Below are 21,899 nucleotides of genomic sequence, written 5' to 3'. Positions count from 1 at the left end.
CGCTAAGGTGTCGTGATAATTATGCAATTACTGTATTGCACTAACTCGTACATATATTTAACGAGTCGGACCACTGAATAGTATGTTTGTATGCGTTCTATCTGGAACTACTGGACGGATATGTCAACATTTCGTACACGAGATAACCTAGTTCTAGAAGAAGTTTTATGGGCTTTTTACTATCAACATCTGCTTAAATTTAAAAAATATATCAGCGTAATATTATCCCGGGTTTATAAAATATCCAACTACCCTCTTCTTGAATTAACGTTTACCTCAACTATCCTCTCGTTGTTGTGCATACGCATTCCTTTCGATTGGTTGTGTTTGTACTAGCTTTGTCTTATCTTCGTACCTTATCTTATCTTATCATTGCACGGCTCGACCCGCGGCCGGGTCGAGTCAGCGCACTATGGAAAACGAGCCGTATGACTTAGACAATACGGGCGAAGTTGGTGGAGTTGATATTGCGGAGATTAATGTAAGCGGATCGGACGAACGGATTATTGAAAGCGGTGATGTATTAGATATGGGAACAGAGGATGTGAATAGGAAGAGGTCGAGGATACGGGAGGAGAATTCGTCGGAGGAGGATTGGAATATTGTTTCTAGAAAGCGTAAAGTTGTGCGTGCAGGCAGTATAAACGAGATGGAGGAAAAAATTGAAGTAATTGTCACAAGCAGTTCTGTGTTACCTAAACAGTTCACATTAGCTCGTTTATTCAGCGAAAATAAGATTGGCGGTATATGTCGTATTAAATATTTATTACAATATAAAATGAGCATTACATTCGAGGAGGAGAGATTTGCAAAGCGTTTTGTCGAGTGCAAGGCTTTTGAAGATTTGGGATGGAAATGTCAAAGGTCATCTGAGGTGGGGATGTCATATGGAGTAATTAAAAATATTGAATTGGATGTTTCTGAGGAGGAATTATTGCGTAATATATCAAGCAACATCGAATTAATTTCCGTAAAGAGATTAAATCAGAGAAATTTTAATGACAAGGGTGTGAGTTCTTGGGAGAAATGCGAAGCTATCCGACTGTGTTTTAAAGGGTCAGCTCTTCCCAGTCATGTATCCATTTATGGCTTACGTATCAATGTGGATCCTTATGTTTTTCCTGTCACGCAGTGCTCTCGATGTTGGAAGTTTGGCCATAGGCGTTTGGTGTGCCCTTCTAAGAAAGTTGTTTGCCCCAAGTGTGCTAAAAACCACGAAAACTGTACAGTTACATCATTCTGTTGTGTTAACTGTTCTGGTAACCACATGGCACTACAAAAAATTTGCCCGGTGTTTAAAAAAGAAAGGAGACTACGCGAGATAATGTCAGAGTTTAACTGTACCTATAAAAAAGCGCTTACTATTTACGTGCCTCCTAGCCCAATACGTGTAGAATTACCGGAACATACCCCCCTTATTTTACCTGACACTATGGAGAATCAAGATGTTGTGGGTGAAAAAAATGAACATCTAATGTCTCATCTGTTTGTTACCCCCCAGCCAGCTGCATCGAGTAATATTGGTATCCGCCGGAAGCAAAGGAGACAGAAAAATGCTATGTCTGGACGGGGTACGCCATTTCCCTCGATGGAGGATATATCTTCGGCACAAATGGATATCCAAGACCACACACCCCAAAGACAACAACAGCCACAGCCTTCAAGACTAAGTGAGGAAGGTAGAAAGGAACTGGTGGAAGGATTAAGTTTTTTTCGCCTCTTGGCCAAGTTGTGTAATGTCGCATTTAGTAAACAATCACTTGAGGAGAAAATTTATCATATAGTTACAATGTGCACGCAGTGGATTATATCTAAGGTAGTGAGTAGTTTTTCAATTGAAGATCTATTTGAGTCATTAAAAAAGAATGGATGATGACGATCGAGTAAGCATTATTAATATTATACAATGGAATTGCCAAAGTTTACGCCCTAAGCTCATTAGTTTGGAATCTTTACTTAATCATGAAAAAATTCATGTTGCTGTGTTAAGCGAGACATGGCTTATGCGTGAGTCTGATTTGAGAATAACAGATTATAACATTTTTCGTTCCGATAGAATAGATGGTTATGGTGGAGTAGCTATTCTCACGCATAAGTCTGTTAAGAGTGGGCATAAAGTCAGAGAATTTCTAAAGTTATGGGCCCCGCCCTAGCGCGCCATGCCGCGCGCAATCATTCTTCCATCATACACGGCTCACCGTACTTACGTAAAGTTCATCGGACGCTAAATTAAACACAATATTCTTCGCGCGTTCAACGCGCATTTTCGGTAGTTAGTAGGTATACAGTGAAGTTGAAATCATGGCAAATTATGTAATATGATAATTTATTATTATTTTTTAATTTTTATTTATAACTATTGATGATAATCTATACGTATATAATAAAACAGTAAAAAAAGTGTATACGTATGTAATATATTCAAAAAAACGATATTAAGGAAACAGTATAGAGCACGAATCCGTAAAAAATTCTGTCTGTTTGTTTATGTCTGTTTGTTTGTATGATTTGAATGAATGTTAAATTGTTGTGTTTATACTTTATATTATATTTATTATATACTAGCTTTCCGCCCGCGGCATCGCCCGCGCAGTCAAAGAAAAACCCGCATAATTCCCGTTCCCGTGGGATTTCCGGGATAAAACCTATCCTATGTCCTTTCTCGGGTATCAAAATATCTCTATACCAAATTTTATGCAAATTGGTTCAGTAGGCGTGATTGAGAGTTACTTTCACATTTACAATATTAGTACAATATTAGTATAATATTAGTACAAGGTAAATTAGCTTGGAGAAATATTTGCATATCTAGTGGTGTGTATATTACTCAGATCTTAGAGCGCGTTTCCACTATAACGTTCAGGCCTATACAAAAATGTTTCGATATCCTTACATTACTATTTAATTTTATACTTATTCCTAGCAACACTCTGATTTTTGTTTTCAATAAAAACAAGTTTTTATTTGAAAGAAAATGGTTTTGACTTTATAAAAAAAAAAATAATTATCATTCAATTTCACGTTCTTGAGCAAACGACAAAACGACTACCGTGAAACAATAAAATATCGTGTCCATAATAATTTGTTTCGTTATTAATATTTGACCGTAATAATTACGAAACAAAACAAATAAATAAATCGTCACTTGATAGTTGAAAGTGGAAACACGCACAAAACCAGAATAAACCAGTTTACGCTGTCCGCAGGTACCACGTGCAGTCCGTGAGTCGCTTGGTACCGTTAGAACATAAAGCACACATTTCATTCAAAAGTTATAATTATTACGTAATTGTTAAATTTTGTATTTGTTGATTGTTGTTATTATTTGTTATAATATTTGTTGAAGTGTTTAATTTGTGTGTAAGTGTTGTAACTTTATATTGTTAATTGTTAATGTAAAAGTTATACGTATGTTAAATGTGCAAATATTAAAATAAAGTTTCATCTTTTTCAGAGGAGAAACACATATAGTTTAATTTAAAATCCCATATACAGGGTTATTTGTAAAACACCGGCAACCTCGCAGGACAAGATAGCTAACATCATAAGTAACATTTGTTCTACGACTTTTGGCTGTTGGCATAACGAAATAAATTATTTTTAAATGATTTTTTAAGCTTTTATTGTACTCTCCTAACGTTTGTAAGTCTATGTTCTACTCATCATCGAAAGGACAACCGCGACGCGACGCCCCCTTTCCCCTCCCGTTCGCTTCTTGTTTACGTAATTTTTGTGATGCGCGTAGAGTTTATAATATTCAAACGGAAAATGAAATGAACATTTATTTTTTTATGAAAATAAAATCTAACAAAATATCAAAAGTCGTAGAACAATTATTAATGTTGTTACTTATGATGTAAGGTATCTTGTCCTGCGAGGTTGCTGGTGTTTTACAAGTAACCCTGTATATATAATAAAAACTAAAAATAAAATGTTGTTTTTTTTTATTTGCTGACCATACACTACTACAAACGCAAAAATTTAGCAAAATTAGAAAATCCCCGAATTTGCATTCGCGAGTGTATTCATACTTAGGGTTGCCAAACAGTATTCTACTGTTTTTCACTAAATTATACTTTTTACTGTTTAACAAATAAAAAGTATTTATACAAAAGACTGTTTTCAGCATAAAAGTGCAAACACATAATATAGACAGTATAATGTGTTACATTTAGACGCTCACAATTTTTTTTTATTTAGTCAGAGGGCACACACTACAATAAATACTGTTTGTTTTGCTAAAATACTGTTTAATATTTTTTTTTACACGGTCGTAAGAGACGCCATGGACAGAGACCGGTGGAGGCAAATCATCCGCTCCAGATGCAACCCTGATGCTGACCACGATCCTCAGACATGAGGGACCGACAAGAGAGAGAGAGAGACCTGAATAATGAATATACGTACTTTATTTCTTGTAAAAAAAGTTGGCAACCCTATTCATAGTGTTTGTTTATAATATAGGAGTGGCAAGGTCGCCGTCGCGTCGCGCGCAATTGCTGCTATCACCGTCGCTTGAAACCGGCCGCGGCGCTCCAAAAATGGATATTCCATCTTTTGATTCACGCGCAGGACTGTCGCGAAATTTCTCTTATTGGATTTCGTATGTAGGCATTGTACTGAATGTTGTTTCATATGAGCGCAATCGAGAGCGCTCCGTTTCGCGTGTTACTTATGAATGATATATATGTATTTTATTTGTAACGTAGTCTCATGTAGAGAAAACGTACATATTTACGTTTTCTCTACATGAGAACCATCCTTCATCCTTCAAGGGATACAATAAAAAAAGAATTATCGAAATCGGTTCAGCCGTTCACACGTGATACCGTGACAACGCGAAACGGGTTTCATTTTTATATATACAAATATTTAGACGAGTACAGTTACTTATTTTATTTAATTTTACGATAGATTTCAAATAATGAGCAGGTATAACTTTATAATTTACTAGAGGTCCGCCCCGGCTTCGCCCGTGGTACATATGTATTTCGCAATAAAAAGTAGCCTATGTCCTTTCTCGGGTATCAAAATATCTCCATACCAAATTTCATACAAATTGGTTCAGTAGTTTAGGCGTGATTGAGTAACAGACAGACAGACAGAGTTACTTTCGCATTTATAATATTATAGTATGGATTATAATTATTTATGGGAGTTCACTGCACCAGTGATTATTATAATACAGATTGTGAATATATTATATTATATATATCTACTATTCACAACCTATTTACGTTATTTACTGGAACAACCATAGGAATCTACAAATAGGTAGTAGGTAATCATAGTAGTAATGGTAATAAGTAATCAATAAAAAAATATACTAGGTACATATAAATCTTTCTTGATTTTATTGATGTAACACTATGAATGAAATATTTGTATCCATATAATATATACCTATATATATGTTTGTATACCTAAGATCGTCGCGTCAATACTCAGCCCACGGAAACGAATTTATGCATTTGCATAAATTCGTGTGAGTGTGATTAGATATTACATATTTATGTAATATGTAAACTCACCTGCATAAAGTTTCTGAAATGAATCGAAAGTCGTATTTTTTATTAATACATATTAATAAATAATAATTATTATTATTTATTATAAATAATAATTAGGTATTTATTAATATGATTACAATACTATACTTATCTTCGAAAATTAGTTAGATATCATTTAAATATGAATCTCTTTTAGTTCTCGTTTCTGAAGTTTCAATGTTCTTTTGTTGTTTACCATTTTCAAAAAAACAATATTGAAACAATATTATTAAAAAATCGGCGCGCGGCACAGCAATTTAAGCATGGTCTACTCGTCTCAACGGAGCGATAGCGTCTGATGTATGAAATAGAATTATGTTTGAAGCTCCTAGAACGTGCGATGCAAGATGATTTCTTGCGTAATTAAAAATATAGTAAGCGCCAAAAGTGTTTTATCGTGATTAAATCATAACAAAAAGTAATTAGACAAAAGTGGTATAACAAAGTTCTCACAAATGTTTCAATATAATTGTTTATGAAAAAAATAACATAATAGGCATAACCATGTCAAGTAAAAAACGTCAAAGTGTGAAATTTAGAGGTAACTTCGTGAATTATTTCTATCGAGTCAATTTCAATATTTTATGTTTTTGATCAAACAGGATAATCGAAAATATCATCAAGTTTTACATATATTTTATTTTTTATATTTGGTCTTGAATATTACACGTATCAACTAAATGTTGATTGGTGATTTGACTTTAGTCGAGTAGTCGTTAAGTTCGAATGTTGGTATTGAATTGTTGCATATCAAAATTCTTAATTGTCGGCATATTGAGCATATTTTGAGTGTTTATTGCCCATCTACTGTCCCGACTTCTCAAAATGATTGGGATTATGTGTTTTCTGGTTTCGGTGGTAAAACTTTAATTCTAGGTGATTTTAATGCACACCATGTTGGTTGGTCTTATAAATCTGATCAAAGAGGGGCACAAGTTCTGAACGCATCGATTGATAATAATTTTATTTACTTAAACAATGGAAATTTCACAAGATTGCGGCTCGTTGATGGTGTTCTACAACAATCCACTCCTGATATATCTTTTGTCTCTACAGATTTGGCAACTTTGTTTTCTTGGAAAGTCACTAACGAGTCATTGGGAAGTGACCATTTAATTATTAAGCTGTCATCGTCCACATATGATAGGAGATCGTTTACTAAACGTAGAAATTTCAATAATTGCGATTGGGATGCCTATACTTTATTTTTAGAACAATCATTTAATAACTTTAATATTCCCTCAAATTTACAAGACTTTTATGATTTATTTGAACATACTTTGGTATCTGCTGCTGATAGGCTAATTCCGTATAAGAAAATACCCCAATTCTTTTGTGATAAGTTTAAACCCAAACCCTACTGGAATGCAGAAGTTTCAAAGGCGGTTGCTGAACGTCGCTTAGCTCTGTCAATTTTTAGACGCTGTCCTTCTCCTGCAAATCTAGACGTACTCAAAGAAAAGATTTCTAATGCTCAAAGAATTATTCGGATCGCAAAGAATAAATCTTGGCAGCGCTTTTGTACTTCTATTGATTACTCCACCTCATCTTCGGACATGTGGCGTAAAATGAAGTGGCTAAAAGGGCATCATGTTAGATCGCCTGGATACATGGTAAACAAAGATAGGGCGGAGGCTTTACTTGTAAATCTAGCGCCTATGTATGTGTGCCCTGCACAACCTACCTTTTCGTCCAGGAATACTAAACTAGAATCAGCAATAACTATACAAGAACTAGATAATTCTATTAAAAAATCGGATACTGCTCCGGGGTGTGATGACATTTCATTTTCAATGATGCGACACTTACCGCTGGTGGGGAAGCTTTTATTACTTCAATTATACAATGCATTTTTATTAATTGGTTTTGTGCCCTCCCAATGGCGTATAGCTAAGATAATTCCTATTCCTAAACCTAACCACGAAGTCAATACTCCGCCTGCATTTCGTCCTATCTCGTTGTTATCGTGCATTTGTAAAATTTTCCATTCAATTTTAAATAAAAGGCTAGAATGGCATTTTGAATCGAATGATCTTTTCTCCCATAGTGTTGTTGGTTTCCGTCGTTCTCGCGGTTGTTTTGACAGTCTTACATTTCTTGTGTCTCATATTCAATCAAGTTTTTCAACAGGCGCTACAACTGTAGCCTGTTTCTTTGATATCAAAAGTGCCTATGATAACTTGGATATAAGTGCTGTGTTAAAAACTTTAGATGAGGTAGAAGCCGGGTCAAAAATTTGTAATTATCTTTGGTCGTATTTAAGTGAAAGGCGTCTCAGGATTGAAGCTGAGGGTGGAGTTGTGACGAGATGTACTGGACGGGGCTTAGCTCAAGGCGACCCAATTTCACCATTGCTTTTTAATGTTGCCACGTATAAAATTTGTAAAAATATTCAGAGTGTTAAAGTGTCTCAATATGCCGATGATTTTGTTCTATTTGCGTCAAATAAAAATTTGTTTCGTGCTGTACAGGATGTGCAATCAGCGGGAAACATTTTTATTAATTTTCTAAATGGTTTGGGTCTTACAATTTCAACTTCAAAAAGTAAAGTATGTGTTTTCAAAAGGGGAACTAATAGAACGCTAGTAGATTTAAGTTTTGATAACGATTTGTTACCTGTAGTGAATGACGTCAAATATTTGGGCATGTGGTTGGATTGTTCTTTAAGATGGAAAAAACACATAGAGGAGATGGTGGTTAAAGTGTCTAGGCATATTAATATTCTGAAAGTATTGGCTGGCCCCGGTTGGGGGATTCATCAAAAACATATAAGACGGCTTTATATTTCTCTCATTCGTAGCCGAATAGATTTCGCTTGTTTTTTATATGATAATGCAGCTAAAAGTTCATTGCTCAAATTGGATAAAGTTCAAAACCAGGCTTTGCGTGTAATAGGTGGCTATATACGTAGTACCCCTATTCATGTTATGGAGAATGACCTTTGTCTTCCTCCTCTGTTTATTCGAAGAAGGTATCTGGCGGGGAAGTTTTGGTTAAAGTGTAGGTCGTGTAAAAATAGCTTAACAACTACGGCGCTTAATGAACTGTTTTCACTGAGTCGATCAAGGTATTGGAATAATAAAAAGCTTCCCCTTCTTGTTCAATCGCAAGCCGGATTATCTTCATTGAGTTTACAGAGTTGTGGTCGACTTGAGATGTTCTCCATGGACACTTGGGTTAGTAATATTAATGTCCAGGATTTTATTTCAGATACCATTCCGTCAGTAGATCGTGCCAAACGCACTTACCATCATCATACTCTTGAGTCTATTTGTTCCCAATTCATCCTTAATAAATATGGAGCACATCATAAAATTTACACTGATGGCTCTAAATGCGCAAGTAGTGGTGGTGCGGCCGTGTTGGATTCATTTCTTGGATGCAGCCTTAAGTTCAAAGTTAATTCAGAGATATCCATTATGCATATGGAATTGATTGCTATCGCGGAAGCTTTGGCTTATATTCAATCTTTAAATTTCGGACATTTTGTCATTTTAACTGACTCTAAAAGCTCATTGCAACATTTGGCTCGCTGTGCCTCTCAAGTGAGAGGAGTACCGATTGCCTATAAAATTTTAGAGTTGATTTTGAACTTAAAAGCTAATAATAAAGAAGTAATCTTACAATGGATCCCTTCCCATATTCAGCTCAAAGAGAACGATGAGGTTGATTTATTAGCCAAACAAGCAGCAATAGATGGGGTACCCTTGGAGGTCGCTCCACTGTACTCGGATCATTTTAAATATGTGAGGAATAAATGTCTATCCGATTGGCAGGTATATTTTGATGAACGATCGCGGGAGAAAGGAATTTGGCACAGAACAATCCAACCACATGTACCTCGGTACCCATGGCTTGATGAGATTGTATGCGATAGGAGGACGTTGACAACTATTTTAAGATTACGTTCGGGACATATTCCATCGAATAAGTTTGCACATTTAATGCAGAAAGCCGATTCTCCGTTGTGCATTGATTGTGGTATTGTAGAAGATGTGCAGCATATTCTCATGGAATGTGTTCGGAACGCGCAATTTAGACAACAAAATGATATCTTCCGCTGTATTAACAATGTCGGTTGTGTGAACAGCATTCTCACTTGTCCCTCGTCGGCAGAGGTGCGGGTGCTGGTCAGACTAACCGATGTTGGATTACAAAAATGATTGTTTTGTTTACTGTAGTTTGTGTTTAAATTTTTTAGATTTAAGTGTTGATTGTAATTGGAATATACGGGACGACGTGGTCGCTAAGCGACAAAGTCCCTTGGAAAATAAAGAATAAAAAAAAAAAAAAAAAAAATCCTCTCGTTGAATACTGTATACAATGTCCCAATTGGCTGCAATACATCATACTGATATTTTTAAACAAAACCGTATCAAATTTGCGTAGATAAATTCGAGTTTCACAAAATATATTCGGAATCATATCAATGTTATCAGTTGCATGAGAATCGTGTTCCAATGACGTGCTTCCTACATCAACAAGGCGCAAGTGTTTATTGAATATTTCCACTCACACGCCTATTAGCTTACAATGAAATGCTCTTTATGATATTTGCTTCGTTATTTATGATTCAGTGTAGCTGTGATTCGTATTATCTCTAACTCGTTCGTGTGAAGGTTCGCATGAAAGAATGGTTCTAGACTGTCTTCCTTGCGTAATGATTTAGTATGAAAAGTTACACTATTAAAACGTAGGGTCAAAGGAACGCATTCTATAAAGGTACAGGATATGCACTTAGATGCAATAGGTACAGTTTGATATTCAGTGACTTTTCCCACTAAGAGAATATAAATCTGATAAAAGTAACAGTGATAATTTTATACCAATTCTAGTTTCCCAGGATATAGAACTTAACACAAAACGGACACAACAGAATTATATTAATCTTATATATAAAAATGAATCGCAAAATGTGTTGGTAAGCGCATAACTCGAGAACGGCTGAACCGATTTCGATAATTCTTTTTTTATTATATTTCTTGAAGTACGAGGATGGATCTTATGTAGAGAAAACGTAAACATGTACCACGGGCGAAGCCGGGGCGGACCGCTAGTTTTCAAATAAATAGAAGTACCTATGTAGTTAAAGAAACTAGAGAAAACGCTTCGTAGAATAACAGAATAGTAGAATACATTCAATTTACTCACTAACTTTTACTGTTAAGCTAAATTGAAATAAGAAATAGGTTTTCTGCGAAACCTTTAGGTTTATAGAGTAAGCTGTATGCAAATATAATATGAGAATTAATTTTCCTTCATACCTTATTTGCGACTCCTGTGGTCCACATTTATTTATATTAATTGATATAATATCAAAACAATGAAACTGACTTTCCAATACTATCGCCAATAGTTTACTAACTAAAATAATATGTTTATATAAACAAAGCGTATCGAAGTTATTTAACAATTGAGGGCCCTTTTGACCCCAACCTTGGGCCATTCGCACGACGTTGATAGCCATTATGCACTTTATGGCCAGCAATTTAATAGAAATTGCTCTTATATTTACACCTTCCCGTATATAACAAGTAAAACAAATTGATTTGTGACTGAAATAAATTTAATACTTACGTAGACCTTTTGGTATTGCATTGCTGAACGTCACAGTTAAATTTAAATAGGTAGGTATTTATGTTTAGATTCCTTATTATTAAGTACGAGTAGGTATTAATCGATAAAAGAAATATGTTTTAATTTTTTCACAAAAGAAACTGTCTGGAATTACAATTGACTATTATACCATATTTTAGTTTTATAATAATTAAACTATGGTGCATACTTGAAAATTTACTTGATTAAAGACAGGGAAAAAAGCAAGACCCAAAATCGATTAACATTCTTTCAAAACATACGCAGAACTCACGTTACATCATAAAATACCAACAATAAGTCATCACCAATGAGACAAACATGGTATCGATTGAAATAAATTGAGCATTGTAGAAAGTAAGGTTTGGCCCGACCTCGGCTGAATAAATCTGAGTCATGTTTCTCCTCATAGCTTATTTATTTACTTTTGTAAAGCGCCAATGAAATATCGTATTTGCGTGTTACTAGAATAAATATTTCATTTCAAAGTGGAAACGTTTTTTATTGTAATTAAATAATTTTCCAAGAGCACTCAATTAAGTGCGGAGTGAAATTTTAAGAGAGTTGATGTATCTAGTAATTTAATTTTCATAATACGGTTTTCTAATCGAGCTATTTGTAGCCTTCATAAACTATATTTTATGCGAAAGTTAGATAAGCTTAGCCAGAAATAATTCTACATAGGTACAATATGAATTACCAGATCAAGCTGTTCTACAGTTACCGTTCTCGTTATTGTTACCATAAATTCAGTGCCTATATCATTTCCCAAACTATATCTGCCTTTGCTAGATGTGAATGGTATCAAACGAAAATTACATCTCTAACTTAAAGTGATAACTTTACCGAATAACATATCGGTTTATAAACATATGGATTCTCGTATGTTCTAGATGAAAACGCCAGCGATCCAGAACGACTTCAGCTACTACAGGCGTATAGTGTCGCGGGGTGGTCTGATCAACGCGGAGCTGCCTCCAGGCGAAGAGCCTCACATAGGGGCAGAAGTTGCGAACCGAATGTCGCTGTTCTACGCACAAGCGACGCCGATGCTCAAAGTGCTGTCTGAAGCAACAAGCCAATTTGTGAACGACAACCAGCAGGATTTAGAGAACACAACGGAGACGCTGAGCACGATGGCCAAAGTCTGCTTGAGGATGTTGGAAAATCCGTAAGTAGTTTCGACTTCTTTATAGAGATCAGAGTACTTACTTCTTAAGAGAATACTTTATTAGTTACCAATTAATATTCTAATACCAATAATTCTTCTTCTAAATCTTTACAAGATTGTAATAATTTCATTCAAACCTAGTTCTTATTTAATTAGACTTTCAACAGAATGAAATGTGCTTCAGTTTTCAAACATGTATTTTGAACCATTCAAAATATGAGAAATTCTCGCATATATGAAAGCAAGATACTTATTAAAGGTAGGCTAATTTAGGTCTCGCGAGCAATCTTACAAAAGTATAGAACTTACAAAAGGAGGTCTAAAATTTTTCGCGATCTAGGTCAGGCTTAGTTACAGCGAATAAAAGAGACTTAATGACCCATTAATTATAAAAACAAGGCTTGAATATTCAAAAACTTAAAATGAAACTGAATATTTTTCACTTTATAAGTCAGGAATAGAGATTAGTTTAAATGATAAGATTGTATAAATATTTAATGAGTACTTTGAAATTTGATATTTTTAAACTTTAATCAATCGTGATTCATGTTATTTTAAAATATTTGTATTCTTTATAAATTCGAAATGAGTTTCAGATTAAGAAGATTGTGTTAGATTGTGTCTAGTAGCAGTTACTGCCTACAGATATCCTGCTGTATTATTTTATTTTTAAAACGATACGTTTACATCAAAGAGAGTTTAACTTGCAAAATATTTCCGAAATCTATTAGTTTAATTTCTTCTTTAATAGATTATGAAGCGTTTATTGATATTCCAGTTTTTCCTGTAAAATTGACTTAGTAAATTAAAGATGCTATACTGTATTTACTCTATTAGCTTCACAGCACGCACAAAAGGGCGTAATTTTAGGTGCTTCTAATTAACGATATAATTTTCTCGAAAGCCTTATCGTATTTGATCACATAGAAATTTCCAATATAACAAACAATCTTTCAATATTTATTATTAAATGCAAAATTGACTCGACAAATGTTTGCACTCGAGCCGGCCGGCGCGTTATTGGCGCAAGGGCAAATTTATTGTGTTACGAGGTGTCACATTACCACCGCACCGACACCAATGACAAATGTCATTACGTGGACATATCGATTACTGTTTACTGATTTCCGCTAGCTATTAATGTATTACCACAGAATATATGTAGATGTAGGCACAGTTAAAAACAAAGTCGCGTCCTATGTCTTTTCTTATGCAGGTTTAGATCTTGTAAACTACGCAACGTAATTTGATGCACTTTTTAGATAGAGTGCTTAAAGAGGAATATATATTTTAGTATAATTATGATTTGTTAACTTTAGACAAAGCTGGCAAAGTCACGTGCGGAAAGCTAGTGTATTACAATAATTATTGAGTTATCTGTGGGCTTGGATAGTTCGTGGTACATAGGTATATGGTAAAGGTTTGCAGATTACACATTGTTCTGCGCACAGCGCATGGTATATGGTTGCAACTTGCTATCGACATGCAATTAGTGTTGCCATTTACGCCGCTTTTATCCCTTTTGAAGAGTATACAATATAGTTTGAGATTATGAGATTGAATACAGATTAAGGTTTTCGATAATTATTCCTGATTTTTGTAGCGAGCTTATAAAAATAAACATCGAAAGAAGGGTTTCGGTTCGAAATTATAGTAATACCTACATATTTGCAAAAATCGCAGTGGTTATCTCATGCTAATGTCAGTCAACATTATAAAGGTGCATACTATATTATCTGAAAGTAGGCAATGATTGTTATCTTACAATTACCTGAATCATAGGTATTTTATATAATTTTTTGTATTAGGTATACCTAGTATGAGTAATTTTTAAACGAGCTCCTTCAGTGATAAATCTGTTCAATTATTTCAATATTCAGTTCAGAATTGAGTGAATGATTTTTTTTTTTTAATATCGGACAACAAATCACGTTCAGGACGCGTTCACCGTCCTATGACGCTACACCCACTTCCTTATCAAAACGTATTCGGGAGATACAAAGGAGCGAACGTTGATTCATTTGTAAAATCCGTACATGCTAATATCAGCGTTATTTTTAAGCAATAAGAATGAATATTGCGTGTAGTGTTTGTTGTTTGGTGTATGTTACGCGCAATCGGCTCGCGCCATTGAAAGTGACAATAGCAACGTGCGCCTTGAATGACAATAACATTGGTAGTTTTTAATCGATGTTAAAGTTTCGTTTGTATCACTTTGAATCTGATTAGTAATATTCATATTTTATTGAAATGATTCCAAATATTGTATTATCAAAGCAAAATATAAAATATAGAGATGAGAGGTATGTATAAGTAATTGATGTTTGGGTGCGATCTAATGAAAAGTCCCAAGTTTTGTAGCAATTACAATTTTATTAACTAACGGTTTCTTGACCTAACATTCCATCATTAAAGACATAGGTAGGCCACGTAGATCGTCAAGACCATCAATGAAGTGGGCGGAAAACTAAAAAATATTACTTACCTACCGTAGCCAAAGATTTTAAGTACATAATTTATTTATTTTTTCGCAAAAAACAAATTATTTACATGCCAATTTAACAATTTTTACTTTACACTAGGAACTGAAAGCAATAAAATTAAGCCTAGTGAGTATTCTCATTACCTATGGAAATTACAAAACGATAAAATGAAAGTCAAAAAGTTATTTACTTTAATAAATTAGGTAGATAGGTACCATCATACCTAACAATGAAAAAAAAATTATGTCACATATGAACACATTCCCAATATGTACACGAAAACCTAGTTCCACTGTTACTAATAAGTAATAACATATTTTCATCAAGTACAAAAAGCTCTAATTAGTTTTATTGCATATGATTGGCTCGCGACTAGCGGATGTCGGATGCACTGTGGTTTTGCAATCAAATAGATGGGAGCGAATAAATAATTTTCCTGTTCTAACTAGGTATACGGTTGTAAATAAAGCTGTTTAGAGCAAGCGGGTTAACGAGTCCTACAGTCTGATTTGTTTGTTACTTTATGTTTTTTAAATGTGTGCACTGTTTTACGATTAACTATAAGTACTGTTGTAACAGTTGAGAAGTATTTGGTTCAATATTATGTTGGCTCTGGTAATAAACAATTTTGAACAGGTATTAGATTTGGATAGACCATTGTATAGGTAGGTAATGTGTCTGCAGGTTTTACATCAGTAACATTAAAAATTATTGATAAAAGGCATATTATGTATATTCAACAGATAGGCGTAAAATGTAAATATATAAGCGCCAATATGTACATGGATTAGTTTGATGAGTATTGTATAAATGTTTATTCGAATTGAATATAATGATATCTTCTACTCAAATAAAAATAAACATGTAATGGATACCTACCATGTACAATCATTTCTGCTTTTCAAATTCAATTTAGTACAAACAGATAACGCAGCCGACGAACCTTTCAAGAGATTACAGACTAAATACAGAATTATGAGAATGAACGTAGCGTTAGCATAAGTCAATCTCATACATTCGTAGTCTATTCTATTGAACGCTACGCTAACAGAAAGCCACTTGGCTAGGGGGGCTGGGCTTTAGTAACAAGCTTTATTTATTTACTCATAGTTGTAGCGGCCGTTAAAATATAGGAAACGGCTAACTGTACATATTTTATGTACGCTCCAAATCTGTATGTAGGTGAAGCAATACGGAACATGTAAACCTTAATTTATTAGAGCTAATTTTTAGGACATCACAATGTTACGCTTTTACTGGCTTCCGCCTGCGATTGCGCGGAGAAGATAAAAAATAATGCGTTCAGAGTCCAGAAAATTATATGAATATTGTATTGTATGGATGTTTGGAGCTGCGTAAAGACAGCTGAATTGTTTTTTGTAATTTAGGGACAGGGAGTCGGTTATAAAATATAATAGGAAGATATCAAAATGCCTAAACAGTTAGATATATTATATCGTAAACTTTTTCAAATTAGACTTTTTTTAAATGCAGTTCTCTAAAAAGATTAAAGATCGAATACGTTCGTAATAAAATATCCGCGATATTATTATATTGACAGCACGAGTATGTATAAACCCCACAGAATATTAAGATAGTTAAGTGATATTTGAAATCGATAAGTAAATGGTCAGTTTCGCCGTTCCCTTTGCTAATGTGTGTGATAAGCTGACGTGACCAAAATTCGGTCAGGACACTGTTTCACAATGTAGGACAGTATACATACCTACTAGCTTTTTTTTTTTTTTTTTTTTTTTAGTGGGGAAATCTTCCAAAGATACCCACGGCCCCCGGGGAAGGAGCCAAGGGTTATGTCGGATTCTTACCGACTAAAACCCCACTGTGTTCCGTCGAGCCGCGCAGTTATCCGGGGCCGCGGGTACTCTTAGAAATCGTCCACGACTCCGGCAGCGGACGCCCGGTTACGGGCCCACCTCCGTTACCACCTATGGCTGCACACGTGCGCTCCTCCTCCTTTATCTGCGAGGCGGCATGAGCGGAACACGTCTCATGTCACCTCACTGCCCCGGACGATGGAGCATGTCCCCGGTCCATCGTCCAGAGCCCTTCGCTAGGGAGGCAGGTCACGATCGCTAGCGACCGCGACTCGGCGTCGGCGCCTAAAGGGTCGCCGGCGCCGCATCGGGTCCGCGAGAGGGTTCCCCTCGCGAACCCGCTCCGCCTCCTCCTTTCGCACCATCACCTCCTCACAGAAGGCGACCACCGCACGCCAGGACCTGGAGCCTCCAACCATGGCGCGAACCACGGACGGGAGCGAGAGATCCGGCCCCACAGCAGCGACCAATCGCTGTCTAGCCACGGACCACGCAGGACACACGCTCAGCGTGTGGTCCGCTGTATCCTCCTCGCTTGGACACCAATGGCAGGTCATGGTTGGCTCCCGGATCGCGACTCGACACAGGTATCGTCCGAAACATCCGTGTCCAGACAGCACCTGTGTCAAGCGGAACGTGAGAGCCCCATGTCGTCTGCTGCACCATTCTAAAAGGACCGGCCGGATGGCCTCCACCGTCCTTACACCTGCAGTTGGGTTCTCGAGCCGCCGCACCCATTCCTCCATCAAACGCTCGCGAGCCGAAGCCCTCCAGCGCGACACTTCTTCGGGGTTTGGTTCCAGCCCCGAAGACCTGGACCCAGCGATTCGCCGGTACACGTCCGCGAGTACCGCAGCGTCAAGTTCCCAAGGGGGGGTTCCGGCTAGCACGCAGGCTGCTTCAAAAGAGACAGTCCGATATGCCCGCGATATTCTTAGCGCCATGACCCGTTGCGGACGACGCAGAAGGGGTCTAGTCCTGGCGCTAAGAGAATCAGCCCAGATGGGCGCTCCGTACAGGGCCATTGAGCGGATGGCACCGGTGTAAAGCCGGCGACAGCCATCTCCAGGCCCCCGTAGATTGGGGAGCAAGCTTCCCAGTGCCCCGGCCGCCCCGGTGAGCCGGGGGGCGAGGCGACGGAAGTGCTCCGCAAACGACCAACGACCGTCTAGGAAAATTCCCAGATAGCGCATTGTCTGACTGATCTCTATGGACACGCCCCCCACCTGTACACAGGAACCAGCCCCTGGTGCCCTACGGGGACCATGGAAGCACAGCGCCTCCGTCTTTTCCAGGGCCACTTTCAGACCTAGCCGGCGGATACGATTCACAACTAGGTCAACGCCAGCTGTCGCCAATTGGGCTGCCTCACTTAGACAATTTCCACGAGCAGTCACCAACGTGTCGTCGGCGTAACATAACACACCGACCCCTGGAAGATGCTCACCACGCAGAACCCAGTCATAGCCGATGTTCCACAGGAGCGGTCCTAGCACCGAACCCTGTGGAACACCGCACGACATAGGCCTCTGCCTCCACCCATCCCGAGAGAGGTACGATACGGACCTATCTGACAAGTATGATTGTATCATCCGTAGTAAATATGTGGGCACGCGATGGTAGCGGAGTGCCTCCAAAATGCACGTCCAGGGCAAGGTATTAAAAGCATTGGCGATATCCAAAGATACCGCCAAGAGTACTCCGCCTCTGGAGACCACATCCACTGCAACGGTCTTCAAACATAATATTGCATCTAGGGTAGATCGCTTCCGCCGAAAGCCATACTGGCAGTTGCTGAGGTTCGGCCCGACTCTTTCAAGATGGTCAACGAGGCGAGCCGCCAGAATACGCTCAAGAAGCTTGCCCACCTCATCTAGTAACACCACCGGCCTATAAGCCGACGGCGAATCCCCTGGGCGGCCTGGCTTTTTGATCAATACCAAGTTACCAGATTTCCATCTTCCAGGAAACTGGCCTTGTTGTACGCACGCTGAAAACAGGCGCTCGACTCTGGATCCAAGAGTCGGTAGCGCAAGTGCCCAAGCTCGACTAGGTATACCGTCAGGACCAGGCGAAACATTCTTTCTCTTAAGCCTGTCTGCAGCCGATTCCAGCTCTTCTCTCGCGACCGAAGGAACAACAACGGCGTCATCTGACTCTTCCTGTGGCGCAACATTCCTCGACGCCATCGATGGCGGAGGATGTCTCTCCCGGTCCGGAAACAACGACGCCACTACTCGGTCCAGAAATTGGGGCTCAAGTGACTGGGTCAGGGGCGGGGCACGTGGGCGGATCTTTTGCCTCACCCATTGATACGGCCGGCCCCAGGCGTCCCGATCCAATCCACTTATCATCTCCTCCCAAGCTTCCGCCTTAGATCGGCTAATGGCCTCCTGTAGAGCAACAACGCAGCTCCTATAGGCAGCATACAACTGCGCTTCCTCTGCGTCAGTGTGTCTCCTCCTTCGACACCTGGTGTACGCCCGCCTCGCAGCTACGCAGAAAGAGCGCAACTGGGACATACCTACTAGCTAGCTTATACCTACTAAAGGTATACCAGTTTCACTTAAAAATAGATCAAAATCACCATTATTAATATTACATAGGTATTATTAAAATTTGTAATTTCTAGGCTCTTTTAAATTGTTAAAATCCAAATAGGATGACTAAATTATTAAAAAATAATAACAGCTTATTAATTTGACAATATTTTAACGTGTCCATTATATCTTTTCAGCAAACTAGTGGCACAGTTCAGCCGCGAAGAAACGTCATTGCTCGTGCTACGCGTGATGGTCGGTTTGATCATTCTCTACGACTGGGTGCACCCCTCGGGCGCGTTCTGTCGTTCCTCCTCAGTAGACGTCAAGGGCTGCGTCAAATTCCTTCAACAACAGCCCCCACCCAAAGCCGAGCCACTCCTAAACGCTCTCAGATACACGACAAAACACCTCAACAGTCAATCCACGCCCAAGAATATAAGAGCCCTGCTAGCTGCGTGAGGACAGCATTCCAGCCTTGCATGTTGTTGTGGGGAATGATGTGACAATAAATATGGGGATTTCTCGTTGGCATTTGTTTTGCGTCGTCGTACACGGGTTGTGGCGTGATCTATAGATTCCAGTTTAATCGAGCGTCAAAAGTTCCTCCATACGAGATCAAGCCACAACCTATATTCTAGTGAAATAGGTTTAAGGTCAAGAATATGTATAAGGTGTGACGTTTTCCTAAGTTTCCTGTTACTACGTGATAACGGATATTCCTCGTTTATTGAGCTATATTTATTTTTGATATTTTCTGCAACACTTCTGATTCCGGCAGCCCTAGAGTGGTCTATGTAATTATTGTTGCTACGATACAACGCTGCACGAACTAGTGACACCATGTAGATGAAGCTTTAAAAGTAAATATATATTTTTTGAGAAATCATTCCCTTACCCCACACAAATGCAAGGTTACTATACTTTGTCACAACTCCAGATCCTATGATATTTGCAAACTGTTAGAATAAGATGCTAGTTTAAATTTATCGGAATATTATAAACATATTGTAATAAGTGTATTAATGAAAACTTCTAATTGGTTACCACAAATATTGTGCAATACTAACTTCCAGTGACTTTTTCCTTCGTGTTTATCTTATGAATATATTTACTGAAGTAAGTGGAAATAACAGCAAAATAATAATAATTAAATATAGAATGTATTTAATGATAAAGATACACAGTATAAAGGGTGGAATAAAGTAAAACTAGGATCTACGAAGAAAATATTTTTGGTAACCCAACGAATTATTACTAACCTATTTCTAAGGCGTCCAAAGAGGCAAGAACAAACTATAATAGTTTGTCATAGAAAAAATGTAAGGAAATTGCACTAATCATAGTTACTATTTGGATATATTTAAAATATGAAGGATAGAAAATAATATGTGGTATCGAAGCAGACTAGTGTTATTGAATCAAAGTTGCATTTTAATGTAAAAAATATGGTCAGAAATGTATTTTATGGTACGCCTTATGACTTCTGATTTTAAAAAATAATCAATAAATAATATACGTGTACACTGCCTCAATGTTATCAAGTGATTTTTAATATAATAATGTTTACTAGTTCAATATTATTATTTGAGAAATTTTACAACTGATATTTTTACATAATATTATTGTTAACTACTTATAAAAAGCTGCGTACGCTCAAATTATTACCCTATCAAAACTTTGATTGAATATACAATAAATATAAAAAAGTTAATCGTCATGTAAAGATCCAAGACTGTATGAAAACATGCAAATTTTAAAAACCTTTACAGGAAGTTTTAAATTACAATCATTACCAAATACAACACAATGGTTTTTATATGATTTCGATATAGTTTGGCATTCTAGTCTTCCATTTCAAACAATTTCCTATCAGTGATTTTTTTTATACGAATTTATATTAACCACAAATCCAATTTTAGTTGTCACAGGGTAAAGCACAAAATAACACTTCCTAACAAAATAAAATCAAAACAAATATCTCATGCAGTTATCTGTATAGCATTTACAAAATTTTCCTGCATGCATTTAGTATTAAAACTTATATTGAATATATTAAATCGATTTAGAATGTTAGTTAATTGTATTACTTGCACAAATAGCACATTATTGTTATTTATTAGTGTAGTGAATATCTTGTTGAGATGTTTTCGTAATTATAGTTATGTCCAAATATGCAACCCTTTACTTTAAGGAATTGTACAATCGTCACTGCCCAGTTGATGATATTTTTGACATTTTTTCAAAGGCAAATTGTAGTCGAAATAAATAGGTATTAATTTTAGTATGAGAAGAGGAAATTTTATACATACGATGTAACTTGATAACTAATGCGTTAATATATTATGTAGTCAGAATTAAAATGATATCGTGTGTATAAAATCGATCCTTATATGAGACTAAAAAGTCCGGAGATTAGAAATAAAATACTAGGTGAAATGTTTGAAATTATAAAAGTCGCAAATTCGAATATTACTCTGTTATAATAATTATTATTGTCTATTTGAAATGCACTGTCATTATTTATATTTACTTAATATTAAACTTGTGATATAATTGCGCTATTAGATTGCAAATAAATACATATTTTAAATTTCCTATATCTATTTCTATTAAATAGTGAAAATGTTTAGTGAAATATTGCTGCTTCTTAAATTAGCGTTTAGGGTTAATTTTTTAAGTTTTCAACTATTTATTGTATATAATAAACACACCAAAGTTATAAA

The 21,899-nt window shown here is 36.8% G+C and overlaps 1 protein-coding gene across 1 annotated transcript in view; it reads left to right on the top strand.

The window, feature by feature from the left end:
• LOC123694171 (CYFIP-related Rac1 interactor A) overlaps positions 1-21,833 on the top strand; it is a 37,998-nt gene extending 16,165 nt beyond the window's left edge. Inside the window, exons 3-4 of the mRNA XM_045639512.1 lie at positions 12,038-12,315; positions 19,371-21,833. Of these exons, the coding sequence (XP_045495468.1) occupies positions 12,038-12,315; positions 19,371-19,635 (543 nt within the window). The 3' untranslated portion in view covers positions 19,636-21,833. The remainder of the gene's footprint in view (positions 1-12,037; positions 12,316-19,370) is intronic.
• The last annotated feature ends 66 nt before the right edge of the window (positions 21,834-21,899 follow it).

The sequence above is a fragment of the Colias croceus genome, chromosome 9, assembly GCF_905220415.1.
Source record: "Colias croceus chromosome 9, ilColCroc2.1".
NCBI lineage: Eukaryota > Metazoa > Arthropoda > Insecta > Lepidoptera > Pieridae > Colias > Colias croceus.
Note: the sequence above shows the minus strand (reverse complement) of the source record. Positions and strands in the feature narration are given on the sequence as shown.